Source organism: Trichomonas vaginalis, chromosome V, assembly GCF_026262505.1.
Source record: "Trichomonas vaginalis G3 chromosome V, whole genome shotgun sequence".
Taxonomy (NCBI): Eukaryota; Parabasalia; order Trichomonadida; family Trichomonadidae; genus Trichomonas; species Trichomonas vaginalis.
In genome coordinates, this window is record NC_067207.1 from 16,136,924 (window position 1) to 16,163,210 (window position 26,287).

The 26,287-nt window shown below is 32.8% G+C and overlaps 12 protein-coding genes and 7 pseudogenes across 19 annotated transcripts, besides 16 other annotated features; 12 read left to right on the forward strand and 7 right to left on the reverse strand.

Moving 5' to 3' along the window:
- Nucleotides 1-10,313: part of a mobile genetic element that runs on past the window's edge.
- On the forward strand, nucleotides 268-1,077 carry TVAGG3_0346070 (annotated as a pseudogene). Its single transcript has one exon. A coding segment is annotated over exon 1 (810 nt).
- TVAGG3_0346080 lies at nucleotides 1,386-1,857 on the reverse strand (annotated as a pseudogene). Its single transcript has one exon. A coding segment is annotated over exon 1 (472 nt).
- On the forward strand, nucleotides 2,685-3,860 carry TVAGG3_0346090 (organellar and viral DNA polymerase type B; the record flags this gene model as incomplete). The annotated part of the gene is made up of 1 exon (XM_051230916.1): nucleotides 2,685-3,860. A coding segment is annotated over one exon (1,176 nt), but the record flags the coding sequence as incomplete, so codon positions are not given.
- TVAGG3_0346100 lies at nucleotides 3,987-4,844 on the forward strand (annotated as a pseudogene). The gene has a single exon. A coding segment is annotated over exon 1 (858 nt).
- TVAGG3_0346110 lies at nucleotides 5,146-5,720 on the forward strand (annotated as a pseudogene). Its single transcript has one exon. A coding segment is annotated over exon 1 (575 nt).
- Nucleotides 6,954-7,388, forward strand: TVAGG3_0346120 (uncharacterized protein; the record flags this gene model as incomplete). Its single annotated transcript, XM_051230917.1, has 1 exon — nucleotides 6,954-7,388. The coding sequence occupies one exon, from the start codon at nucleotides 6,954-6,956 to the stop codon at nucleotides 7,386-7,388; it is 435 nt and encodes a 144-aa protein (XP_051100647.1).
- Nucleotides 7,416-8,989, forward strand: TVAGG3_0346130 (annotated as a pseudogene). Its single transcript has one exon. A coding segment is annotated over exon 1 (1,574 nt).
- On the forward strand, nucleotides 9,020-9,478 carry TVAGG3_0346140 (repellent protein 1 family; the record flags this gene model as incomplete). The annotated part of the gene is made up of 1 exon (XM_001294905.1): nucleotides 9,020-9,478. One exon carries the CDS (start codon nucleotides 9,020-9,022, stop codon nucleotides 9,476-9,478), a length of 459 nt encoding a protein of 152 aa, XP_001294906.1.
- On the forward strand, nucleotides 9,528-9,764 carry TVAGG3_0346150 (uncharacterized protein; the record flags this gene model as incomplete). Its single annotated transcript, XM_001294904.1, has 1 exon — nucleotides 9,528-9,764. One exon carries the CDS (start codon nucleotides 9,528-9,530, stop codon nucleotides 9,762-9,764), a length of 237 nt encoding a protein of 78 aa, XP_001294905.1.
- Nucleotides 9,765-10,313: a terminal%2Cinverted (terminal inverted repeat of Maverick-1C transposon ID:TVAGG3_0345970).
- Nucleotides 10,314-11,839: 1,526 nt separating this feature from the next.
- Nucleotides 11,840-11,880: a mobile genetic element.
- Nucleotides 11,840-11,880: a terminal%2Cinverted (terminal inverted repeat of ISTv3 transposon ID:TVAGG3_0346160).
- Nucleotides 11,881-12,820: 940 nt separating this feature from the next.
- Nucleotides 12,821-14,608, reverse strand: TVAGG3_0346170 (positive regulation of cilium movement; the record flags this gene model as incomplete). Its single annotated transcript, XM_001303610.1, has 1 exon — nucleotides 12,821-14,608. One exon carries the CDS (start codon nucleotides 14,606-14,608, stop codon nucleotides 12,821-12,823), a length of 1,788 nt encoding a protein of 595 aa, XP_001303611.1.
- A 248-nt stretch (nucleotides 14,609-14,856) lies between these two features.
- TVAGG3_0346180 (glycosyltransferase family 31 protein family) lies at nucleotides 14,857-15,990 on the reverse strand (the record flags this gene model as incomplete). Its single annotated transcript, XM_001303611.1, has 1 exon — nucleotides 14,857-15,990. The coding sequence occupies one exon, from the start codon at nucleotides 15,988-15,990 to the stop codon at nucleotides 14,857-14,859; it is 1,134 nt and encodes a 377-aa protein (XP_001303612.1).
- A 223-nt stretch (nucleotides 15,991-16,213) lies between these two features.
- On the reverse strand, nucleotides 16,214-16,837 carry TVAGG3_0346190 (Rac GTPase binding; the record flags this gene model as incomplete). Its single annotated transcript, XM_001303612.2, has 1 exon — nucleotides 16,214-16,837. The coding sequence occupies one exon, from the start codon at nucleotides 16,835-16,837 to the stop codon at nucleotides 16,214-16,216; it is 624 nt and encodes a 207-aa protein (XP_001303613.2).
- A 73-nt stretch (nucleotides 16,838-16,910) lies between these two features.
- On the reverse strand, nucleotides 16,911-17,530 carry TVAGG3_0346200 (Rac GTPase binding; the record flags this gene model as incomplete). Its single annotated transcript, XM_001283250.1, has 1 exon — nucleotides 16,911-17,530. A coding segment is annotated over one exon (620 nt), but the record flags the coding sequence as incomplete, so codon positions are not given.
- Nucleotides 17,531-17,840: 310 nt separating this feature from the next.
- Nucleotides 17,841-18,492: a mobile genetic element.
- Nucleotides 18,493-18,535: 43 nt separating this feature from the next.
- Nucleotides 18,536-18,570: a mobile genetic element.
- Nucleotides 18,536-18,570: a terminal%2Cinverted (terminal inverted repeat of Kolobok-1_TV transposon ID:TVAGG3_0013400).
- Nucleotides 18,571-19,000: 430 nt separating this feature from the next.
- On the forward strand, nucleotides 19,001-19,549 carry TVAGG3_0346230 (uncharacterized protein; the record flags this gene model as incomplete). The annotated part of the gene is made up of 1 exon (XM_001303613.1): nucleotides 19,001-19,549. The coding sequence occupies one exon, from the start codon at nucleotides 19,001-19,003 to the stop codon at nucleotides 19,547-19,549; it is 549 nt and encodes a 182-aa protein (XP_001303614.1).
- A 28-nt stretch (nucleotides 19,550-19,577) lies between these two features.
- Nucleotides 19,578-19,605: a terminal%2Cinverted (terminal inverted repeat of Mariner transposon ID:TVAGG3_0346240).
- Nucleotides 19,578-20,877: a mobile genetic element.
- On the forward strand, nucleotides 19,674-20,797 carry TVAGG3_0346250 (annotated as a pseudogene). The gene has a single exon. A coding segment is annotated over exon 1 (1,124 nt).
- Nucleotides 20,850-20,877: a terminal%2Cinverted (terminal inverted repeat of Mariner transposon ID:TVAGG3_0346240).
- A 53-nt stretch (nucleotides 20,878-20,930) lies between these two features.
- TVAGG3_0346260 (uncharacterized protein) lies at nucleotides 20,931-21,789 on the forward strand (the record flags this gene model as incomplete). The annotated part of the gene is made up of 1 exon (XM_001303614.2): nucleotides 20,931-21,789. A coding segment is annotated over one exon (859 nt), but the record flags the coding sequence as incomplete, so codon positions are not given.
- Nucleotides 21,790-21,855: 66 nt separating this feature from the next.
- Nucleotides 21,856-22,802, forward strand: TVAGG3_0346270 (annotated as a pseudogene). The gene has a single exon. A coding segment is annotated over exon 1 (947 nt).
- A 57-nt stretch (nucleotides 22,803-22,859) lies between these two features.
- Nucleotides 22,860-22,899: a mobile genetic element.
- Nucleotides 22,860-22,899: a terminal%2Cinverted (terminal inverted repeat of ISTv3 transposon ID:TVAGG3_0346280).
- Nucleotides 22,900-23,266: 367 nt separating this feature from the next.
- Nucleotides 23,267-23,352: a mobile genetic element.
- A 161-nt stretch (nucleotides 23,353-23,513) lies between these two features.
- Nucleotides 23,514-23,602: a mobile genetic element.
- Nucleotides 23,603-23,928: 326 nt separating this feature from the next.
- Nucleotides 23,929-24,621: a terminal%2Cinverted (terminal inverted repeat of Maverick transposon ID:TVAGG3_0346310).
- Nucleotides 23,929-26,287: part of a mobile genetic element that runs on past the window's edge.
- Nucleotides 24,619-25,155, reverse strand: TVAGG3_0346320 (protein of unknown function, DUF4107 family; the record flags this gene model as incomplete). The annotated part of the gene is made up of 1 exon (XM_001303616.1): nucleotides 24,619-25,155. One exon carries the CDS (start codon nucleotides 25,153-25,155, stop codon nucleotides 24,619-24,621), a length of 537 nt encoding a protein of 178 aa, XP_001303617.1.
- TVAGG3_0346330 (uncharacterized protein) lies at nucleotides 25,452-26,262 on the reverse strand (the record flags this gene model as incomplete). The annotated part of the gene is made up of 1 exon (XM_001303617.2): nucleotides 25,452-26,262. A coding segment is annotated over one exon (811 nt), but the record flags the coding sequence as incomplete, so codon positions are not given.

Sequence of the window (26,287 nt, forward strand, 5' to 3'; positions counted from 1 at the left end):
GTACAGTCAATAGAGTCAAGGTTGTGTTTGTTAATGATATGAGAGCTGCTGAAACAGAACTGCTTGAAGTTTTTGAGAAAATGTATGGTGCTCCACGAAAGGTAAAGAAACGTTTGAAGTAGATGAGATAGATAAAGCTATAAAATTATTTGACGAAGTTGCTGAAAAAATACATGTAAAGCGTTTATTTTTGGTCTTTTGTGAAAGTCAGAAAATAAAGTTAGTTTTATTTTTATTTATTTTTTTATTTTGTATGTAAAGACAGTAATGACAAACATCAGAGAACACAACAACAGTTATAGTCCATGAAGCTATAAATGAAGAATACGAATACATACAGTATAACAAACAGTTACGTCTCATTCGTTCAGTCAAAGATGACATGTACCAAATGCAAAGTATAATGAATGCTCTTCGTTCTACAAAGCAAGCATATCATTGGTTTGAAAACCAACAGACAAAAGAACTTTTAGAAGAATTTCCTCATATGATTGCTTCCCTCGGAAAACCGAGAGAAGAGATTCCGTACGAAAATCGCAAGAATTTGGCTCCTGGTTTGAAAGGTTATTATGTTCATAGACTTTTAGTAAACGCTGTAGCAATGTGGGCTTCACCTCGTTATGCTTGTTATATTTTCATGATGTTAGATGAACTATATAAAGCAGAACGTGGAGAGATGGAAAAGAAACTTCATGCAAAAGATGAAGTCATTGAATCCAAAGACAAAAGCATACAGAAAAGAATACCGCTTCGGTACCAAAAGACAAGGAAAAAGAGTTATAAGTATATGATATATACTGAAGAGTTGGAGAAAGAAGAAGATAAAGATGTGGTTATGTTGCATTTAGTCAGAAGAAACAACAAGAGCTTTTATGACTTAGCTAAAATATATAAATCTGACAGAAACTGGTTCTATCGTGAAAACTTACCGATTTCAATGACACCGAATGAGCAAATAAAGGAAATTGTCAAAAATACTCTTCCTCAAACACACTATGACATCAAAGGTTGCACAATACTTACATTCAAAGAAGACTTAACATTACTGAAGGAAAAAATAACAGAATATTTCGATAACTTCAAAGAGGAAGAATAAAAAAAATCTAAGCTAATTTTATTTTTTTATAAAATTTTATCTCATATGAAAGAACATGAATTTAGAATATTCGGAACTCATGACAGAAGAAGAGAACGAACAACATGTAAAAGATTATGCAAAATTTCTGAAGACATACAAAGCATTTAAACAATATCTAAATGCTTCTAAAGATTATGCAAAATTTCTGAAGGTATATAAAGCTTATGAAAAAGCGTATGAAAAGTTTATACATTGGGGAATTGTTGTAAAATATCGATATGAAGACTAACCAAAAATATATTTTTGCTTAAATAGCTTCAGGGTCTATTTCTTCAACCATTTCACTTCCTTCGTCAATGTCAATAGAAGCTTCTTCAACCTTTGGTAAGAATTTCTGTATAACATCTTTGTTCGTTATTGTCTTCAGAGATGAAGGATAATATTTCACATTTGTTTCACCCTTCTTATATTCTTTCTGTTCGGAAAGATTTAAAGCAATACTGAAGAAGTCAATTAGAGTTCTTTATGACAGTATAATGAGTATCTTTGACATTCACGAAGAAACTCTTTTGTTTCAAAACTACTGCTAACTCTTGTGAAGTATAACGTTTGCGGTCAATGACGATAGCTAATGGTCTGACATACTGACCAAACTTAGATTCTTTCACAAACTTCTTGTTAAAGATAACATTAACATTTGAAGCATTATTGAACTCATTCTTGATGGCAGTAGCGAGAGCATTGTATGAAAAGAACTTGCAATCTTGCATGTGTTTCATTAAAATAAAAATATTAAATTATTTTGAAAAATAACTTAAAAAAATCTAATCTAATTTTTTCAAAAAATATTTTTTTATTTCCTACTAAAGATGTATCGGAAGTTGTCTAAGTTAGAACACTCGGAAATAAAACAACTTCTTACAGAAGCTAACATAGATGTTGCAAAACATTACGCAACAAACAAAAAAGCACTCGCTGACATTAAAGACTATAATGGTGCAATAAGTTATGATAGAATTCATGAGTTCATAAAGCCGCAACGCGGCGAGGACGAAGTCCATGCAAGAGCATTTCCTTTAAATGACGTTGCTATTGACTTATATCATAGACGTTCAGTACCTCATGAAGTAAGAAGAGAAATGTTTGACATAACAAATGCAAACGTTGGTGAAACAAGAAGAAGAGACGACACACTGAAACAACAGAGAAGAGAGATGTTTAAGAGCGCTATAGAACAAGTTCGCAAAGCTAACGATGTCATTCGTTCCATTGACGACAAACCAAAAGAAGGTGAGAGATGGTTAAAGAAAGATGAAGAGAATAGGAAGAGAAATGTGAAGTCAGGCAATAGACTCATTGACTTTAACATCGAAGCTTTAGATGAACCAAACAGAGACTACTTACACAAACATTTCGGTAAGGTTTTCATGAGACTCTTAGAGAAATTAAAATAAACTCACAACAGAGATGGATGGTATGTTATAAACTTGGTGGAAAGTATGAATGTTCTACGTTAAACCTCAATAATATTGGAACATTACTACATCAGCTCTTGAAGGAGAACTTTATATCAGAGATAGAAGCAAATGCTGCAGGTATTGTTGAAATGCACTATGACTTCTTCTTGACAAACATAAAGAATCTTACTGAAATAAAGATGTATGATTTAACAGAATATGAAGGCTTAACGATGTCAGATGTAAAGAAAGGCAAACCAAAAAAGAGACCATATAGAGATGAAAGCACACTGACAAATGACCAGAAAGCCATTTTGGAAGCTCTTAAGCAAACAGGAAACCCAGCACTTATAGAAAGCTTTTGGAAAGATAATGGTGAAAAGAAGTTTTATAAGAAGAGAAGCGGTCAGTTCTGGAAGTATCTTTGCACATTACCTATAAATCTTGAACGCTACCAAATCTTCAATGAACTGAACAAAAGAACTGCAGCACTTATGACAGAAGACAATTGTTTCGTTTATGCTTGCATTCAGGCTGGAGTAGATGGAGAGACTATTGACCACATGAGAGAAGTCATTCGTGTTAGAGACTTTCCTCAAAGTAAAGTACAAGAAATTTCTGACGCAACAGGTATAGCATTTAATGTTACCATTGGTTATTTCAATGACTCAAGACATAATGAAATAAAGAGATACATACCAAAAGAATGTGAAACTGTTCGAACTATTGACTTACTTCTTGTTGAAGACCACTACATGCTAAATGAAAGATTACCAATGACAACATATTTCATTCGCAACTATATAGAAATCTTGAAGGAGTGTGGTGGAATGAACATTGAGAAACAGATGAAGATTTATACAAAGAGAGAAGATAAATATGTAGTTCGTTATGATAGAACAACACCGTTATGGGATGTTATGAAAACATTGTGGGAGTGCAAATATTTCGAACCTATTTCTTATGGAGAACTTTTCACATATACGACTGACTTATATAAACAGAACCTTGCACCATTTAAAGATTTGACATATGCTCCAAAGTATTGTGTACAACTGAAGAAGAAAGCCGAGTCAAAAGAAGTAAATAAAAATAAGTGCAAGTTCATTCCTGAGCACGTTTTCTTTGCTGACTTTGAGTGTAGCACAGACGGCTTTCATAAAGCTTTTAACATCTGTTATGACAGTGAAGATGGTTCAGTGAGTGAAAGCATTTGGGGTCAGAACTGTGCAACAGAATTTTTGGAACGACTTCCTGACAAGAGTTTAATATATTTCCATAACCTCAGTTATGATATAAACTTCATCTTAAGACACATGACAGAAGTGAAAGGAACTCCCATCATTAAAGGTTCACGAACAATGCAAATAACTGGCTTATATAAAGGAAGGGCAATTATTATAAAAGACTCTTACAGTGTTATAAATAAGAAGCTTAAACTATTTCCTGCTATGTTTAACTTACAAACAGGACCGAAAGAAGTATTTCCATACAACTACTACAGCAGTGTTTTGTTAGCAAATGACAACAGAACTGGTGTCATTTCTGAAGCATGTAAGTTTATCCGGGATGCAGATACATTCATGAAAAACATAGATTCCATCAAAGGTTGCAGAATAGATGAGAACCACTTCGACTTAGAAAAGTATAGCACATTTTATTGCAAACAAGATGTAAGAATTTTAAGAGAAGGTTTTGTTAAGTTCCGCAATGACATATTGAAAGAATTTGATTTAAACGTTTATGACTACGTTAGTATTTGTTCAATTGCTAACAAATTTTTGAAACAGAGTGTATTTCCCGAATGGAAATTTATATGACCTCTCAAATAAACCAAGAGAATTTATTTCACGCTGTATTCAAGGTGGAAGATGTATGCTGTCAGATAACATTAAACAAAAGAGCGAAAAGAAACTCATTGCTGACTTCGACGCTGTTTCATTATATCCATCAGCTATAGCAAGACTTTATACTTTAGAAGGTATTCCAAAGGTTATGAAGAAAGAAATGTTAAGCACAGAGTATCTCATGAGACATTTATTCGATGACGACCAAAAGGAACCCATTGGTGAAAAGTTTATGTCTGGCTTCTTTGTTCTCATTAAGATAACAGAGATTGGAATACATAGACACTTTCCTTTAATAGTTTGTGACCCTGAACTAAATCCAGAACTTAACGTTCCCAGAAGTTCAAACACTTGCTGTTTAATGTATGTTGACCATATAACATTACAAGACCTCATAAAATATCAAGGTGTCAAATGTGAAGTGTTGCAAGGATACTATTACGATGGAAACAGAGATATTAGAATAAGAGATGAAGTAAAGAAGTTGTTTGAGTTAAGGTTAAAGTATAAGAAAGAAGGAAATCCTTTGCAAGAAAATATAAAGCTCATTCTGAACAGTATTTATGGCAAAACTATTCTATCTCCTATTGAGTCAAAAATAACCATAGTAAATGACAAAGATGCTATAAGATATGCCATCAGAAACTACAACCATATAGTGAAGTTCGAAGGTTTGGATGGTTCAGATAAAACTATTTTCAAGCTAACGAAAAGCATTTGCAGACACTTTAACTTCTGTCCACTTGGTGTTAACATTCTGTCTATGTCGAAGAGAATAATGTGTGAAGTATTCTGTACTGCTGAGGACTTAGGAATGGACATCTTTTATAGCGATACGGACAGTATGCATCTCTACAATGAAGATATCCCTCGTTTAGCTGAAGAGTTTGAGAAACGTTATGGAAGAGTTCTCATTGGTAAAAACCTTGGTCAATTTCATAGCGACTTTGCAGAAATCACAAAAGATAAAACAAAGTTTAGCATACAAGTCAATATTTTGTGGAAAGAAGACCTACATAGACTTACTCACGAATGATTTAAATGAAGTTGCATTTCACTGCAGAATGAAAGGCGTGAAGCAAGATGTTATTGCTTTAACCGCTAATGAAATGTTTCCTGACTCTGTTCAGTGTTTCTATGATGAAGATAAAGGTTTAATGGTTCCGCAAGGAACATATGACAAAGACTCTGAGTTCAGTTTAATGAAACTTTACAAAGCACTTTATGACGGTCAAGAGATTGGATTTGACTTATGTAAGTCTTCAACCTTGCTTTGAAGAGAAGTTTAACTTCTCAATAACGACTAAAACAAGCTTTATTCGTAAGTTGAAGTTCTGAGGTCATTTATTTTTGTCAGCAATGAGGTCATTCGTGATAAAAATAAGCCAATGTGGTCATTTACAATACTGCGATGGTAGAGTTTAAGAGTTGTGCTTCAATGTAGAGACAGTCCTTATGGTCTGGAGGTAAAACAGGGCAGTTATGGTCATGAGTGGAGAACATGTCTATCCAAAACTCACGATTGAAGCCAGTTAATTTATAGTATTTAGGGTTAGGAAGTGGTGAAGTTCTTGTATGACCAATGAACTCATTTTCAACCCTTTATTAGAGAATATAATATAGCTTGCTTTCTATCCCAAATACCTGGAAATCTAATTTCGGAAAATTCATTTTTCCTCGGAAGCATTGCATCATAATTGAAAACATTTTGAAATCATCACTTGGTTCAGAGATTTGAAATCTTATACGTAATGGATTTTTTTCTTTTTAGCTACTTCATTGAATGGTGAGAATACAATGAATTGACAGTCATGAGTTCCATCTTCATTTGTACAAACTCGTAATGAAAAGCTATTAATCTTTCTACAATTCCTTCTTCTTTCAGTTGTGCAAGAAACTCACGTAAAGGCTGTAAAGTTTGTACTTCAATGTTAAACTTCTTTTGAAAATTTTCGTAAAATGTAATTATACAGTCTTCTAACGTCGTATCGTCTTTAAAGTATTTGTATATGTGAATGTTTTGGGCGCTTAAAGACTGTTCGTCATTTTCTATCTCGACTTGAAGTATAAAGTCAACCTTTCTGAAAGCACGTGTTATATACATATGTTATGCCAATGTACTTCTCTTCATTTATGTTCACAATCCAGTCTGTTGGAAACTTAAACGTTACTCTGTTCCCCTTTATTTTGACGTCAGGGTTTTCACTACTGAACGCAACAGATAAAGGTATTTGTCTATACATTTAATTCGGATAAAAATAAACCATTTACTCTTTCTTTGCTTCAGCTTCTTTAGCTTTTGCTTCAGCTTCTTCTCTAGCTTTCTTCGCCAGTACGTGGGTTCTTTTGTCTTCCAGCAGCTAATGCAGCAAGTTGTTTTTCACTAAGTTTTCTCTTTGGTCTCTCTGGCTTTTGTTCTTGTTTTTGTTCCTTCAGTTCGGATAAAATTTGCTCGCAAATTTCTTTCTTCAATGCTTCAACATCTATGACCCCTTGGGTCTTGTCCGTAGGGCTTGTCTGAGTCATTTGACTGCAGATAAAAAACAAAATTAAAACTTTAACCGATGTAAAATGAGCTTGTCAAAATCAGAGCGAGAGTCTATTATATTAAATGACGCAAGAGGAATACAACATCCTTTCTATTACGTAAGTCAGAGTAAAGATGGTAAAATATACGTAAGAAAAAGAAAGGTTCCATTAGCGAATGCAGAAAGCGACAACATTAAGGTGTATGGCAAGGGTGAAGTCCACGAAGCCCATATAAAACCTTCTGTTCAAACTGAAAAGTCAATAGAACCAGAAGAAAAGAAGCCAGATGTACTTTCAATAACGAACCAAGAGCTTATTGCAAAGTTCGTGAATTTCATTGAAAAACAAACCGAGTCAAAGAATCCTGACCCGCCAGTGAAAGAAGTTGAGACAAAAGAGAATGTACAGTTCATTGAAAATGTCAAGAAACAACTTCCACCACGAATGCCAAGAAGAAGAGTGAGAATAATGAAGTAAATAGATATTTTTATCTGAAGTAAATACATGCAGAACGAACAGTTAAACGAATTTACTCCAGCAGAGCATATTCATCAGATTCGCTCATATTTCGATATCATAGACAATGCAGTTCAAATTGGTGACACTAATAGAAAATATTCTGACGCAAAGATTCCATCACAACCTGGAACTGCTAAAGATAACACATGGGTAACATTCAATCTCTCACCTCCTGGTGAAAATATGTTGGACCTTTACAATACATTCATTACGTATAAAATGGAAGGTCAATTTATTGTAGATAAAGAAATTGGTTCAGGTTCCAATAAAACAAACCCACCAGGATTTTGGATTGGTTTCGATGACGCTTTCTATGCAGTTGCTGGATATCAAATCCTTGCAAATGGTCGTATCGTATATTCTCAAGACAACGCAAGAGAAGAAGCATATATAACTTCAAACTCACAAACTACCGAACAAATAAAGAAAGTAGATGTTTTCTCAAAGACTCGACATGAAGATGTATGGAGTCATTCGGGAACATGCAGAACAGGACAAATTGTTAGTGGTCCAATTACAGCAGGAAAATCATTTGATTTTAAGCTTCGTTTAAGAATTCCTGTTAGAAGATTCCTTCCATTAGAAGCTATTCGATTTATTCCAGCTTTTGCAGGAAACATTCAGCTTAAAGTAAAGTTCAGTAGCGACGCCTTACAATGCACATCTATATCTGTAAATGATATCATTGCTTTCAATCCAACTCTTAAAGTTGCATTTGCTTCAGATTCAAATCCACCGACAAATAAATTTGTTCCATGGAATGAACCATTCACTATGATAACGAAGGCAGTAGAAGCTAGTGGAACAGTTACTATTACAACTGTAACCCAGCAACTATTTCGAACAAAGATGGATTTTAATGAATGTTTCATTCATCCAAAGTCATTCTCTTTAGACCCTAACATTTATACAGAACTTGTAGAACATTATACAAACGAGGCTTTATGTTTTCCTGTTAAAGTTATGGATTGGATTCCTATGGACGGTTCATTCTCAAAGAATACAGATAGTTCAAGTGCAACATTTACAGCAGCTTATACGCCTATTAATGTTAAAAGTATTTGGGCACTATTTAGAAAGAAAGACAACTATTATGTTAATTTTGAGAACCCTAAGTTTAAATATCTTCAGCTTTCCATGGGAGCTTATGGAAATATGCCTGCAGAACCTGAAAAATCATATGGACCTGTATTTTATGAAATGGTTGCGAACGCCTGCAATACAAACAATGATATGATAGGATTTAATGAAGATGTTATGAGGTCATTGGTGGATGATGGTAGTGTGGAACATAAATGGGATAGCTATGACAACACACATTTCTTATGTGGTTTTCCAACAGAAGTGGACTTTTGCTTCCAGCAAGGTCAAACATCTACTGCTCCAATAACATACAAATTGTCTGTTAAAGGACCTATTGAACTAGCAACTGAAAATGTACCAAAGCCACTTATTGGATTTATGAGGGATTGTTGCTTTGCCATTCAGGTGCGTGCTAATGGCATCCCATAATAAGATTAGATGACTATAACTTAGCTACGGACGACAGTGAGGAATAAAGGATGAACGTTTATTTTTAAAGCTTATAAATGAGTTCTTCATCAAGCTCTCGTGAACCTTCACCATCTATGAAACAAACTTTACCAAACGATTATGGAGCACCTATTGAATATTTCTTACGAGCTGCACAATGGCAAAGAGCAGTCTCACCAAGGTTAGGTGTTCCACCAGCTCCTGTCAAAAATAGCATTTGGTCAAGTCCTTATATAAGATATGGTCTCCCACTAGGTTTGCTAGCTACAGCAGGAGCAGTTATGATGTTGAAAAGAAATAAAGCAAATGTTGTAAATAATACTGAAGTAGCTGAAGTTAAACAAACTCCAACACCTTCGCCAAAACCAACGCCTTCACAAGCAAAACCTTCAATGACTCCTGAACCTATGGAAGTACAAACTCCTGTTCAAAAGTCAACTCCTAAACCGACTCCAACATTTAAACCAGAACCTACTCCTCAAATAAATCGTAAAACTCCTGCGTTTCCTTACTGAAAAAAATAACGTTATTTTTATTTAATATTAAAATTTTTATTTGATTGAAATGACAAATAAAGTCACTGAAGCAATGAAACAAAAGTTTTTGGTAGAATACATTAAATCAGGAACTATTCCAGAAGGTTTTTACATTCATACTATGAAGGAAGGTAGAGTTCAGTTTAGAAAGATAAAGCAACCATTAGATAAAGAAGGAATTTTGAGAAAGATTAAACTTCATGAGGACAACATTGCTGAACTTAAGAAGAAGTTAGAAGAGTTGGAGAAAGGAAGAGAGTTATAAAGCAATGAATTCAACAGGGTGAAAAAACAGGTGAAAAAAGAGGTGAGATCTCACCACTTCACCTAAATTTATTTTTGTGCTATGTTTTCATACGTGTGAGGGTGGTGATATCATTAATTTTTAAGTTTATTTTTTATTTTACTGAAAATTTTTATTTGGATGTAAATGACAGAACAAAAGCAACTCATTCGAATTCCACAGTATAACAAACATACATTTAAACATTTATTCTTCCTTCCTGAGCATAACATGTTCTTTCAAATACATCCGAGACCAGTTGACTTTTCATTGACTGTGTATAAAGATAGAAATAGTTATATCATTAAACCATACGATGACGAAGGTAAGTTATGTAAATTGTACGTTAAGAAGTTAGAGAAAGTTTATGGCTTCAAGTATGACTACAATAGGGTTAACACTGATGATGAAGATATTGAGGAAAATTTATGAGAACATTAGTGAAGTCGTTAGTGAGAACGATAGTGAGAACGTTTATTTTTTACATTAGTGAGTTCGTTAGTGAAGTGAAGTGGTTGGCGGCTTTGTAAAGTGTCAAATTCACAAGTATTGGGTAAGGTGGAACGCAGTGCCGCCGTACCCAAGACTTGTATACTAACTTCTACTTGGTTTATTAAGAAAATTCTACAATCGAGAAGGCCAATACTTAAGCATTCTAAATTAGAACGCTTAAGCATTACCCTTCTCGATTGAATTTGATTTGCAAGGATCTCCCACCGCAATAAGTTACCATTCTTCAAGGAATAAGCAATATTATAATTCCTACGAAGTTATAGATTAGTTCAAATCCATATTTACAGCAATATATATTCGAAGTTTCTCATTCAATGAGAAACTTCGCATCTATATTGTTATAAAGATGCATATTTGTGCTCTCTTGTCATTGTAGAGGCAGCGTATATGAATTTATGGTGTTTTCTACTTGATGTTTCTAATCAATAATGAAGCATCAGTAGAATCCCCCAATTAGTGTGAGTTGAATACTTATATTTGCATCAAAGAATTAGATACGTATATTTATAATATTATGAGCAGAGATCATTTGAAGTCTCCCAATATTTGTGTGACTTCGAACGAGCTCTGCCCATAAGTAATGTATCTATTAGTCTGGTAATGTTTGTTATCTTCAATTAATGCAAAGTTCCTTTGAGCTACATCTTATGATGATGAAACTCAAAAGAACTTTACATTAATATGAAGTTCTTATAGCCATCAGTAGGCCAGCGTAGTTAAACAGTATTAGCTTCTCATGAAGTACTGGGATATGAAAAGATCTTAACATTTTAGTCAAAGTACTACATGAGAAGCTAATATTGCTACTCTCCCTAACCTATGGATGGTTAAGGATTCTGTATTTAAGACGAATAGAGCAAGATTCTTCCAATGGATCAAATAAATTAAAGAAGGTTTGGAAGAACCTTGCTCTAAGGTAGTTAAAATGCATTCCCTGACCATCCGAGGGTAAGGGAAAATAATGAATTTGTTTTCTAATGAAGCTCTCTGATTGCTGAAGATGAATTGGAGCCAATCAGAGAACTTCATTAGAAAACATAATGTTTGCCCCTCCAAGAACAGTGAGCGAGTTAAAGCTATGTTCTTGGTGGCATGCAAGCTCGGCAAACGCCGAGCTAATTAAATTAACGTACAATATTAACGTACAAAAAAGTGTCTAGACACGAGTGTCTGACCACACCTGAAATTCAAGATTTGTGACATCCGTACATCCTTACTCACCACTTTCAAGTTTTTCATACATATATCTTACCCATTCATTTGGAATACGAGGTCTCGAGTTTTCGTTCATTTTTTTACTTTACAAAACTGTTTATTTTTCAGAATTTTTAAATTTGAAAAAATCCATTCTATATCTGATAAATAATATATTATTTTTCAATCAAAATATTTTGATTATCATCTCAAAGGTGTTCTCAAAACCTAGTTTTTCTTATTTTGGATAATCTTAATATTTATATTATTATAAACTAATTGAACACCATATGTTTTTGTATACTTTTACAAAAAAATTGATAGATTTGTGATACTTTCCCCGACAATAGAATTGAATAGCTTACATTTTGACAGAACTTAATATGGAACAGAAATGCAGCAGTTTGTATTGTTATCAATCTAAGGATGATGCTAACTTCTCGGTTTTGTATGACTGGCTTATGATTTGACTAAAGAATCTCTTGAAAATCTGACAATGCGTGGAATCTGGAGAAATGCAGCAGTTTGTATTGTTATCAATCTAAGGATGATGCTAACTTCTCGGTTTTGTATGACTGGCTTATGATTTGACTAAAGAATCTCTTGAAAATCTGACAATGCGTGGAATCTGGAGAAATGCAGCAGTTTGTATTGTTATCAATCTAAGGATGATGCAATCGACATTAATAATTTCATTTTCAATCATATCATTGTTGTTAACTTAGAAGAATAGTGTCTTACGGTTTGTTCAGACACCATTGAAAAAAATAATTATCTTTTATTTTAAGTATATAGATTGTTTATGTATTATACTAGATGTTTGCCGTTTTACTTTTCGATTTTAAATAGAATTTTTGTGCGAAAAATTAACAAAATAAATTCAAAATCGAAAAATTCAAACTCAAGACACTATAATGACACAATGCTATTCCTTAAAGACACCTATCGTCACGAAAATGACAAGCATATCCTAAATCTTAGCCGTTAAGGCTGTTCTGAAAATATTTTTTTCGAAAAAATTCGAAAAAAATTCTTAAAATTCAAAAATCCCTTAATTCCTGAGGATTTTGGAAAAAAGTTTTTACATGAACATGTGTATATTATATGAAGTATATTGATAAGGTAAAAATCAAATTTTATTGCATATTCATCGAGAAAATAAACTAACGAATCCCTCAAAATTGAGAGGGTAATCCTCCTCCTCTCAAATAAACGTACATACAGGTGCACCCTTAATTGAGAGAAATAATTTTAAAAAAGTAAATGAGCTTATTAACATAATAATGATATAATTTATACAAACAAAATACAATATAAATATAGCTTTACCATCATTTTTTCTGTAAAGCATCGAAAATTAATCTAATTTTAGATCTCAAATGCATTAATTGTGCTGATTCTTCTCTTTGGAAAAGGATTTCTTTTCTGTTTTCTTCTTCAGAAATGCTGATAATTTCTCTTGGAAAGTATCGCGAGTGTGAGAAAATTGATTGATTATCAAATTCAAAAATATTTCTCCTCATAAGTGGAGCTTTATATCTGTCCATTAGAACAGGGGAACTTTGTCTTGTATTAGGCTTTGATAGAGATGGTCTGCATAAATTGACCTTTACTTTCTCCTCAAATTTTGGTAAAATTGTTACTTTTCTGGTTTTTACTGGCTCTCGTTGATAAACTGAAAGTTTTTGTGTAGCTTTATTACAATCTTTAACTGGTTTTTCAGCATTTAATGGCTTTAGTATTGTTGTTGGCTTTGGTCGATTTACGGGAGCAGATTTTGGTTTCTTTTCAATTACAGGAGCTTTGGATACTTCTACTTGTTTCTGTTTTCTTATTGTAGATGATTTATTATCTTTAATAAACATTCTTTCAGAAAATTTAATTGCTTGTTCCATGGTGTTTTCAACAGAAGGATTGTCAGAAACCGGATAAATCAATCTCCAATTTGTTGTCTTAGATATTTCTGTTTCTTTCACTGGATCGAATGAGCATATATTTTCTCTTTCTTTCATATTACAATTCTTTAATGCTTTTTTATATCTACTTTTAATTGTTTTCTTTAAATCAATAATTTTCATTGCTCCTATCACTGCACTTCTTTTCAAACTTTCATCAAATGGACTTCCTGTCTGTAAACTTGGCACTGTATTGACTTCAATAAGCCACGGATTAACATCTTTATCAATCAAGATATCAAATCCAAGGATTTCAAAACACCGACATTTATTATCTGAATTGAAAATTTTAGAAGAATACGCTATCTTTAGCTGAGAAGCAATTGATGCAATTGTATATCTTATTATATTGTCTATTTTATCTTGTAGAATTTTAACATCAACTGAATTTTCTTTCAATTTGTTAAATATACTTGTCAAAGTTCTTTTAGAGCCAGTTTCTGGAGCAATATCTGTATCATTTGTTTGGAAATTTTCACATTTCTTATTCAAGGAAAAATTTGTAAGATGTCCGTATACTTCGTCTAAATTTGATGATTTTGGAGGCTTATATGGTTCAGAGCAAAATCTAGCCATGCCTTCGTTATGTATATAAATTCGCAATGGTGATATATGAGTTACAAGCACATAAATTCTCAAATCAAATTTATATCCATCGATTAAATATGGTTCAATGTATTTTTGTGCAACAGCATCATCATAGTAATCATCGACAAGATTAGGATTTTGAATTAATTTGATTCCTTTTCCCTGGCTTCCCGTATCAGGTTTGATAATAATTGTTCTATTGGATTTTTTGGGAATTGAATACATGTATTCTTTAAGAATTTTTGCCTCTCTTGGTAAGATGAAACTATGAGGATGAAATGTATAAATATCCGGTAAGAATTTTGACATCTTATCATAATTTTTGGCAAGTTCGACTTTATGAGCAATTTCGGCCATGAGTGGGAAGTGATTAACAAATTGGTAAGGTTTCATTGCTGTTATGATATCTGAGCACCCTTCGGCATCAACCCAAAATAATGTGTTTGCTGTTGTGGAAGAAGTAACTTTCCAGCCCATTTCTTCTACGCAGCTATGAATTAATTGGTAATGTGTGTTGTCAAGATTTACGGATAATGGTTTTTTAACTTTTTTCTTCTTTATTTCAACTTCATTCATTTTTATTCGTCATAAAATCCAAAAATGTATTTTATGCATTATTTTTCCAGGGTCAATCGTACTCCCTCTATAAGATATAGTTGTAATCAAATAGAGAAGCTAGTGACTTAATAACTGACGAAATTCAGATAAACTAAGTAAACGATAAAATGGTATACGTAAACATTCTATAACTTTATAAATTATTACAAATGTAAAACAAATACAAATAAATAGTTTTGAATAAAAAAATTTGAAAAACTTTCTTTCTAATTAAGGGGTATTATTTCTGGTTTCTGCATTTTATATATGAATATATTATTTCTCGGATAATTAGAATGAGGAATTATTTTTCCAAAAGATATATTTTCATCAAAAAGTAGTCTAACAGTAAATTTTCCGTATCTCTGTTCAGCTCCTACTAAGCTGATGTTTTCTATTATTGGTTTCCACTTGGATGTTCGATTAAACATTTCTCCAGTGTATGGAACATAAATACTCATTCCTGGTCTATAACTTAGCCTGTAATTGTTATTCAGCATATAAATATCTTGGGACGTATATGTAATCTCGCCTAAATCCGCTAAAAATTTTTTCCGCTTGATTTTGTATTTGACATAACGCGCTTTAAATGTTTCATCGAATGTTGCTTTTGTCATCTTGTGAAATGTAATTGGTGGTTCAGAAAGTCCATATTTCGGAACTTCTAAATCAGGAATTTCGCTGTGAAAAACATTCTGCATATTATCAGCGATACGATGCTCCCATTCGTCTGAGCCGATATACCTAGCAGCACAAAGTGCAAAACGCATTGAAGCAACAAAATATGGAGAATTGAACTTCTCTGAGCAATTAATAAGTTTTGGTCCTATTCTTTCAAATAGATTGTTAGTAAATACAACACCTGCTCCTCCTTGTAAGAAATGGCGGCAACTCCAGTAATTAGGTGATGGTTTCATTAATTTAGTGATATCTGAAGAACAATATGATCGACCGTATGCTTTTGATATATTAGGATTTGAAGAATTGAGTAATTTGATCAATGAAGGTTTAAAAAAATAAGTATCATCATCTCCAAATACATAAAAGCTTGCATTTGGAAATCTTTCGTAAGCGGCTTGCATACCAGGAAGAAATCTAAACTGGGCTTCGAGTCTACCTGAAAAATAGCCAGCACGACGAACAGATCGTCCGTAGCCAAAGCCTAAGTCTATAATGGTGACATTGCATGGTAAGGCTTCTCGTTTAATCTTATCAGAATCCCATGGATGTGTCATTTCTGTAAAGACTAATACATCCGAAAAGCTCCGAAACCAAGACCTGGCTTGCGCAACTAGACGGTCAGTTTGATCAAATCCTGACCATATTCCAATTGTATATGTTATATTTCCATATTTGTTCATAGAATTTGCTTGACAAAAAAAGAAATTAAAAATGCTCAAAATTATGGCACTTTTATCCTCAGAAATGCAGAAGAAATGAACAACATGTTATCAATGACGACACTTACATTCATGAGATATAACTGTTTGAATACTAATGATTAGTAATTGATATTCGAAATTAGATAACATTTTTTAAAGCTAAAAACAAATAAAACAATATATAAAGCAGCTAACAAAGCTACTAGAAATTAGAAAACTGTTCATCTTCATCAGCAAGTCTCTTTGCGAGTTTAATAAGTGGTGGAATATATTTTTGATCGCATGCACATTTGAGAAATGAATGATTAAGCAGCTCCTCTGCTGTTGGTCTTAATTTTGGATCTTTTCTTAAGCATTTATCTAAAAAGTCAAGTAATTCTGGTGATCTACTTTCTTTATCAGATATTTCTGGTATACCTTTTGTAACAATTAAAAACGTAGCTCTCATTGGTGGTTCATCAACATATGGAGGTTCACCTTCTGCAAGTTCTCTGCACAATATGCCAAGTGACCATATATCAACGGCAAAACTATATGGTGTGCGTTGTATAAGTTCAGGTGCCATCCAAAATGGAGTTCCGACCATTGAATTTCTTCTTTCAGCTGCTGTAGTAAGTTGAGCTGCATATCCGAAATCTGCTAACTTTACGTGGCCCTTTTGAGATAATAATACATTGTCTGTCTTAATATCTCGATGAATTTTATTTTGAGAATGTATATACTTAAGGGCAAGTAGGATTTCGCGTGCTATGTATGCAATGTGTGGCTCCATACAATCACAATAGCGAGCAACATATGTAAGCGCGCCAGCATCCATGTATTCCATAATTATCCAAAGAGTATTTCCGTCTTTATATGCATCATAAAATCGAATAATATGTTCATCCTTCATTGTATACATTAATCTTGTTTCGTCAAGTAAATATTTTTCTTTCTTTTCATTTAAATGCATTTCTTTCACTGCAACTTCTATTCCATTATAAATAGCTGTATAAATAATGCATGTACTACCTTCATCAATTACTTGCATGTTTTGTAGAAGTGGACGAGGATCTTGATATTTTATTACTTCTTCAAGTGGGGGTAGTACATCTGCTGACTTTGTATCAGGTTCGTATTCATCGATTTGTGCCGGTTCACTATTAAAGAAATTAAGAACGTCAACTGTACTCTCAGGATTAGAAATTACATCATCTTTAGTTAATCCACTATTTTTCAGTAAGCACTCATATTCTGGTGGTAAGCCAATTAGACCATTTTCACTGTCTAATGAGACATGAATTTTGTGCTCGACATCTGTGGGCTTGGAAATTTTGAGTTTTGTTTTACATGATATTTCTGGAAGCATTTGTGGATCTATTGTATTATCATCAATAGCCTCTCCGGAAAAACCACTTGGAATGTGCTCAATCATAGAGCGTGGAACATTAAGATACGTTCCTTTTGCGTTAACAGTTATATGGATGTGATGTAATAGTTCAAATGGCTCTGATATCGATAGTTTTTTGCCTTGATTCATGCGAAAAAAGATGCCTCAAATACTATCGTTATATTTACAAAATGAGAAAAATTTGTGATCGATGTAAAATTACGTACCTGACAAATAACCGGTAATTTTTTTTGAAAATAATGTTTCGGATTTATGGGTATGTGATAATAAAAGTTTTTTTTTATTTTTTATTTTTATTTTTATTTTTTTTTTTTGAAAGAGCGAGATATGGGCTACATGTCAAGAGTATTTGGTCCTTGTTATTTAAAAATTAATAAGGATTAAAAAAACGCCATTAGAAATAATGTGTATGAATGTTTTCGAATTTGATGAGGTTAAGGGTGCGCCCGGGAGGATCATGTAAACTTCAGAATTTAGAACCTTAATTTTTAAGCAATAACTTGGTACCTAAATAGGTAGGAAAACTCTAAAAATATCAAAAAATACAACTTGGCTCCATAATAATTCTGTCATGGTGGCTGTTTGTATCCCCTAGTATTTTCCTCTTGAATCTCTTTTTCTGTCGAAATTAAATTCAAATCTCAGAAGTAGAAGTGAATAATCGACTTATTACTGCTATTATACGAATAAATAAATTCATTATATTATTTTTATTTACATAATATCTGTTTGAAGTCCATAATTCTATAAATTTTTCTTCAAAAACATTACAATCTTGATAGTTTTGATACTGTTTAATAGGTTTTTGGCACCTTATTTAGTATTTACTACGTATAGAGTCGATCTGAACTTAATTTTCGGAAATTTAAAATATTTATTATAAGTAAAATCTGATTTGAAATTTATGTTTAACTACTCATATCTTGCATTATCCTGAGTAGCTTTTGTAAAAATTCATCAAAAAAGATTTTAAGGTGCTTTAATTTTTATTTTTAAAATAATGCATATTATTATATAACTAGCATATTTACAAATTTTAGTGCTTTCAAAAATTTAATCCTCCTCCTCTCAAATAAACGTACATCCGGGTGGCATGTTTTTTGCAAAAAATAAAATTTCATTTTTTATGCTTAAGGGTGCCCTATAGACGATAGACCACCCTCAGAAAAGCACTTTTAAGGTTATTTCTGTTAAGCTTTTATCTCGTTCAAGAGAGAGATTTTTTGAACTTTACCATATCATAATGCTTAGTTATATTATGACCAATCTCTACGATTTTGAAGATTTAAATTACGTTGAGAATTCATCGATTTTTTGATTTTTTGATTTTTTTTGAGTTTTTTTGATTTTTTCAAAAAAATAAAAAAGAAAGAAAATAAGGAAGGCATATAGTGTTTTCATTAAAAACAATTATTACAGTAAACAATGTCGCCAATTATTGGTTTTTTGAAATAATAAATTTGAAAAATGAAATATTGAGCATATATTCTACCCAATATCAATTGACTGATTAAATACAATATATATCTTTGCTTTATTCACTTTGATTACTTTTGTATTAAAAAAACCGTAAAATTTGGCGGGATTTTAGCTCTTCCTATGGAGTATTCTATTCCAATCATGGAAGGATACACAATTGAAGAGATATTAATAACATATAAAGCTGATGACTGTCAAAAAAGGGTCTATCATCGAACTGTTTATTCAAATAAGAAACCTTTTTCGCATTTCATTAATCTAAACCAGTTTAATTCAAAACAAGATCATTCACAATCAAATGTTAAGGAAGAAACAATATTCAACGTCAAATTTAAGCCTGGAGTTCCGTATAGTGACGTTGTCAAGAATCTTCATACTTACATTTCTCTTATATCTGGTGCAGGATTTTCAAAACACATTGAATTGGCATCACTCCTAAACTTTCGTTGCCCAACAGAAACTACATTACTTGCGCATCTAAAGAGCATATTGCCAGATCTTGAGAAAGTTGCAACAGCAAGTTGTGAAGCTAATATACAAGAAATTCTTAAACATGATTCAGAATACAAATTTAATGTTTCATTAGATTGCGCATGGAGTTCTAAGCGATGCTTTACATGCCGTCATTATGCTTATAGATATAAATACAAACAAAATATTAGATTTTAGAATAGTTTCAAGGCATCCAGAATTAATATAGGGTGTCCAAAGGTGCGTTTAGCACAGCGCTCTATATGAGACTATTAAAGGAGATATATGCTGATTATAAATATATAATAAAAAATATGAATATATGTATATGATGAGTAAGTTGTATTTTGGCGCCATGCCGGGATATAAAATGAATTTTGAGACAAGAGGCGGTTTCGCGGGAAATTTTGGCGGGATTTTTTTCATTTTTTTAATGAATCATAAAGAAAACATCCTCGCTCTTGCAAAAAAATGCAAAGACTGTAAAAAATCTACGAGACATTGGTAAAATGCTTCAGTATGGATGCTCCTAGCTATTCCACTGTAACGTATCATGTTAGGATGTATCACTTCATGAACAAAAAGGCGCCCATCATAAAAATTGACAAAAAATCGCCGGATCAAAGAAAATCAAAGCAATTCTTCAAGCGCTAGATGAAGACCCAAGAGCATCACTCAGAAGGATAGAGGAGATGACAAAGATACCACGTACAACAGTCAGTTATTATCTGCACAATTATTTGAACTACAAACTAGCGTATACACGTTGGGTTCCGCACAACCTTAATTCAGTTCAAAAAAATCTAGAGTCCAATCTTCGAAAGAGCTCCTCTCTATATTGCGTGCGTATCAATCCAAGAAGTTTCGCTTTTAGTAACAGGGGACGAGTCTTGGTTTCAATATGCAACAGAAGCCAAAATCATGTGGATCCCGAAGGATGAAAATCCGCAAACATTCCCGAAGAAAAAAATTGACACACCAATGATGATGTTGTCGGTTTTTTGGGGCGTGAATGGCATCATCGCAATTGATATTCTTCAAAAACCTAATACGATGAATGCTCAGTATCTAATTGACAATGTTCTTACTCAAATTATCAATTCTGATGAGTTTGAGAAATCCAAACAACAAAAACAAAAGTTTGCAATTCATTTTGATAATTCAAGAGTTCACAAAAGTCATAAGGTAATGAATTACTTGGTGGAAAACAATGTCAAAGTTGTTCCAAACCCAATTTATTCACCTGATATTGCACCCTCTGACTTTTATTTATTCGGCACGCTAAAAAAGAGAGCTGAAGGACGCGAATTCGCGAGTCCAGATGATCTTGAAAATTTTGTAAGAGAGCAATTTGAGCAATTTTCTCATGATGATTTAAAGCGTGTCTTTCAAGCCTGGATCGATCGCTGCGAACGCGTGATTGAATCCAATGGTGATTATATTTAAATAAACTTTATATATATGTAACTTGTTTATTTCTATTCGCAGTATTCAGGTTTGTGCTAAACACACCTTTGGACACCCTATAAAATTCAAAAGTCCCAAAATTTTGGTTGAACCAAAAATTTCACCAGGATTAATGGAAAGCTATGCATTACGTGATATGTTGAAATCTGATTTATGGAAAAAAATAAAAGTTTTTTGTTCAGATGGTGATGTTAAAGATTCAACAATGATAGAGAATTCTGGTGCACAATTATCACATGTAAGAGATCCAAATCATGTGATAAAATCAGCATTTTCAAAAATTGTCACTAAATATCCTAAATTTGAAAAAATATTTAGGATCCTTTTTGCATGCCCAACATTAAAACCAGAGCAAAAGGTTCAGAGATGGATGGGATTAATTAATAGATATCCAGGAGAATCACCAGAGCATATCGAAAAAAGAGAAATTATTACAAATATTGCTCCATTGTTTCTAAGAATCAGCAAACAATATCATACAAATTTCAACCAAGCTTTCAATTCATTGAAAGCCCATTTAGTCCCAAAAAATCTTCGTTGGATTATTGGATTTCCAGCCAGAATTTTTGTTTCTGTATTTACGTATAATGAAGACAATTGGAAGACAAAACTAAGAAGATTAATGGGTATAGATGATTCTTATTTTGATGAAGATATTTTACAAGTTATATTAAATTTCGAAAATAAATCCGATTATGACCATATCAGAAGAACTTCGGAAAACTACAGAAATCATAACAGATGCGTTCATTACATTCCAGATGAAATTGACCCAGAATTCGCTGACTTCGTTCCTCATAAACCGTCAAAAGCTGGATCCAGATCCGAAAAAATTGAATACACTGACGATGAGGATCCGCCAGCGGATGAAGAACCGTCAGAATCTGAAAATCTTTCACTTCCAACAGATTATCCAAAATTCAACATAAAATCTATATTTGGTTCCGATATCAAAGTACCACCAGATTGGAAAAGGTTTTCATTTTTCTTCAAGGCGAAGGAAATTCCAGATGATCCTCAAGAATTCCAAAATTTATTATCCAAATTTAAACAAGATCTTTATAATACGTACTCGTCTTTAATTCGTATTAATGAAGAAAACATCTCGGCTGTTGCAGTTTACGATTCTCAGCAAGCAAAAGAAATTATGAATTCAGCTTTTACTGATTTTCATAACTTTGAGAAAATTAAGATAAACGCAATCAATTATCTTAACGTCCTCAACCACAATCCACCATCTCTTGAAATGATAGCAGATTTTCATCCTGATTTGATACAACTTCCACAGACACTCAGAAAAACTCATGATAAGCCTAAAAAACAAAAGCTTGGTATCAAGCTTGGAAAAAATCTCAGTTTTCTTGCCGTTATTGTTCAACTTATTACATTTCGACCATTAATGCACAAACTATTTGACGAATTATTCTCTAATCCCAATGAGCAACAGTTAATATACAAAGAAATATTATCGCTCACAAATCGGAACTTTTCGGAAAATGCAGATGTTACTTATCTGTATCACCTGTACTCGAAACGGCAAAAGATACATCAAGCTGATCCAATTGATGCTTTCAAACAATTACAAGAATCGCTTGCATGTGAAGCTAGGCAACTAGATCTTATTGATTATTTCAAAAAATTCTGCTGGGGATTTACAGATAAAATTGACATTCCTCTTGTTAATAATAACGAACTTCAACTTACTCCTACTTTTTCAGATTATCTTTTTATTGATGTTGCTGGTTTTACGTTTCCATTGGATGATTACACATGGAATAACAATCCAGCTGTAAAATCCAAACTAGTAGCCATAATAACTTATCACAGTCGACAATATAATATTATTATTTTGGACGAAAACATCAATTCATGGATTCTCTTTTGTAATACCAAAATATCTTACATTCGTGATGAGGAATTGGCGAATAATTTAAACAAAGGCGCATATAATACACCGAAATATTTGATTTTCGAAAAAATTTAGGTTTTTCAAAAATTAAATCTTTCATTTGTAATGTATGAATAAAATGTATGTATTTGCGTTACATATTAAGTTCTGTCAAAATGTAAGCTATTGAATTTTTTGAGAGGGAAATAATCGTCGAGGAAGTAAAAAGTGACGCTTTAGGAAATATTATTAAAAATATGATAATAAATATATTTGGAAAAAATATATTTTTTTTTCAAAAATTGAAATGTTCATAGAATATTTTGAAAGATGTAGGGAATTGAATTCGGTAATATATGATAATCAGGATTTTTAAATTTCAAGGAAAAATAGCTTTTGTGAATACTTTTGAGAACTCTTCTCAAAGATCATGATTCAAATATATTAAGGAGCCAAAATATTAGAGATGAGTTCACAATCAAAATTTTACATTTTAATTATTTAGAAAAACGTATTAACCTCAATAAAAAAATATCTCAAAGATTAATAGTTAATTTAGGGTTTCCTAGCTATCTAGAGGGAATTGTTCCTTATGATGTATATATTTATAATGTATGCATCATAAGGAACAATTCCCTCCTTAAAACGAGAAAACTTGTTCGAAATTGTTTATCATTTCGAACAAGTTTTCTCGTTTTTAATAACAAACTAAAGGCTATGAGGCACTGATTATATATTAGTGCCTCATAGCCTTTAGTTCCCAGTAGATAGCTGGGAAACTTTCTCCAAATGATAAGTTATTTAGAGAAAGTTTCCCAGCTATCTAGAGGGAATTGTTCCTTATGATGTATATATTTATAATGTATGCATCATAAGGAACAATTCCCTCCTTAAAACGAGAAAACTTGTTCGAAATTGTTTATCATTTCGAACAAGTTTTCTCGTTTTTAATAACAAACTAAAGGCTATGAGGCACTGATTATATATTAGTGCCTCATAGCCTTTAGTTCCCTGTAGAAAAGATCGAAATTTTATTCTGATTTTAACTGATCTATATTTCGCTTGCGTTATTTGAATCTTTTCTTTTGCATATGTCATTCCTTTCACTTTTCGAATTTCATTTGCCTGCATGCTCTCTCGTTTTGGTTGAAAATCAACTCAATCTTAAAATGAACTTCTTCATTCTTTACAATAAATTCAATTTTTTTCGAGATATATCTTTAGTTAGTATACATATCATGTGTACGGAGGCACTGCGAGCCTCCTTACCCATTATATGTGAATTTGACACTTTACAAAACCGTTAACGCATATTTTACAACACAAACACAAACACCAACTTAACCTTAAATATTTATAAAGCCGCCAACCACTTCACCTCACTAACGTTTTCACAAACGACTTCACTACTGTAAAAAATAAACGTTCTCATTTACAAAAGTATTGCAACTCTTCCCATTGCTGTGCTTCACACAGTAGTTCATATTCTTCAGTATCGCTGCTGTCGCTCCAATCGTCAGAGTCAAAGTCACTGTCAAAATAAATGTTAGTAAGTTTTGACAAAGCTAATGAAACACGTTTACCGTTTGTATCGTATGCTTGTATAAACTTTCCATTATGCTTGTAGTCATAAACGCTCAAACTAACTTTACCCTTTCTCCCTCGTGTCTGATAGAATGTATTTTCACGAGGAACGAAGAACAAATTCTTGAACTCATGACCGTTGTAGTTTGTTATCTCAATAGTTTTCGTCATTTATATAAAAATAAAATAAAAAATAATTTTAAAAAAATAAACTTAAAAATAAATGATATCACCACCCTCACACGTATGAAAACATAGCCCAAAAATAAATTTAGGGTAGAAGGGTATATCTAACCCGATTTCTAACCTCATTTCTACCCTGTTGAATTCATTGCTTTATAACTCTCTTCCTTGGTTTCTTTTTAGTTGCTTTCTTAACATCTGTCTCCAACTTGACTGTCTTTCTTCTTCGTCCGTAATGATACCAGTTACTTCCACCAGTCAATGGGTCAAATGGTCTTTCGTAAGGGTTTCCATACATTCCATAAGGTCCGTATGGATAAACCGCTGGTGGAAGTTGTGGAGAAGAAACATTTTCTATAGTTCCATCGACTCTATTTAAATGCATTGTTTCACCTTTCATCTGGTCATTAAAGTCTTTTGCGTGTTTTGCAAACTCATCGTCCTTTCCTAAAGCATTTTCTGACTCAGTCGCAACCAAATTGGATGCTTTATTTATGAGCCCTATTTTATTTAATCTTAACTTCTTTGCAACCCAGCCTCCAATCTTTCCTTTATTTGCATCTAATGTCTTCGAAACCCTTCCTCCACTCATTTTATTTACTGCGTCATAAGCTCCAAGTGCTTTTGCTCCAAATGCTAATGCTTTTGTTCCAATTGCGCCTAAAGCTGCCCAAGCTACCATTTACACCATATTAAAATCATCTCTCTTCAATATTATCTCATAAAAGTTCTCGTTACTGGAGAAAGTCAATGAAACATAAGCGTTCTCACGGGCTTCGCCCTCACCGCTTTGCGGTCTATCTAACTTCTTTCTTATCTCATCTATTCGCTTCAAAATGTCTGAACAATTGCTAACATCTTCTACAACGGTTATTTCATCATGAATGACCTTCAAGAACAAGCTCATTTAATATGCAATTAAAATCATTTCAATAATGAGTCCATCCTTTCCGTCTTTGGGTAGCACAACATCTTTCATTGAAGAAGGTTCAACAAGTCTTATATTAAACTTACTGACAAAGTTTGTTATACTATAATGCTTCGGCGGCGAATACATATAGTTTGAAAGACATAATATAGATTCTTCAGCAAATTCACTTATACTGGATTTTATAACAATGTTCTCACGAGACCAAATACCACCAATTGACAATATTGTAAGCAATCCTGCTGAACCTTCTACTGTAAACGTCGATGGTAACATTCCACGAAGGTCATCTATTGACATCGTTGAGTCACTGAATTTAAATATTTTCTTAAAGCAATCGTCATTATCTAACCATGCAATAGCTTTGAAGTTTTCATTCGAATAGACATCTGCTTCATTAAATGTAAATCCTGACTTCTTTGCAGAGACGACTTTAAAATCTATTGAGTTTGTTTCAAAATTATATGCTATGGTAACTTCTGAAGGTAATGGATGTCCTTCCGCAGTAAGTTGTTCTCTCACTACCGTTTGAAGCTTTGTGTTAAAAACTTTCATGTCATCTCCTGTATCTAAGTTCACATACACAGCAACAGGGAAACTATCTTGCTTCTTTGTTTCATCATTATATCTCAAAAAATTAAAGTTCTTCAATAATATTGTTCTTCCTGCTGGAATACTTCGAACCTGTCTTATTTCAATAGCTTTCTCACCTCCTACATACTCTACCCAGTGTCTTGGATATTCATAAGTATACTGACTTTCTTGAATTTTGGTTGGTTTCATCATAACATGTTCATAGTATATCTTTATACTCTTGTCAGTTAGACTCGGTGCTATGTTCTGAATATTTCTGACTTGCATTTTTAATGGAGATAAAATGAAGCAT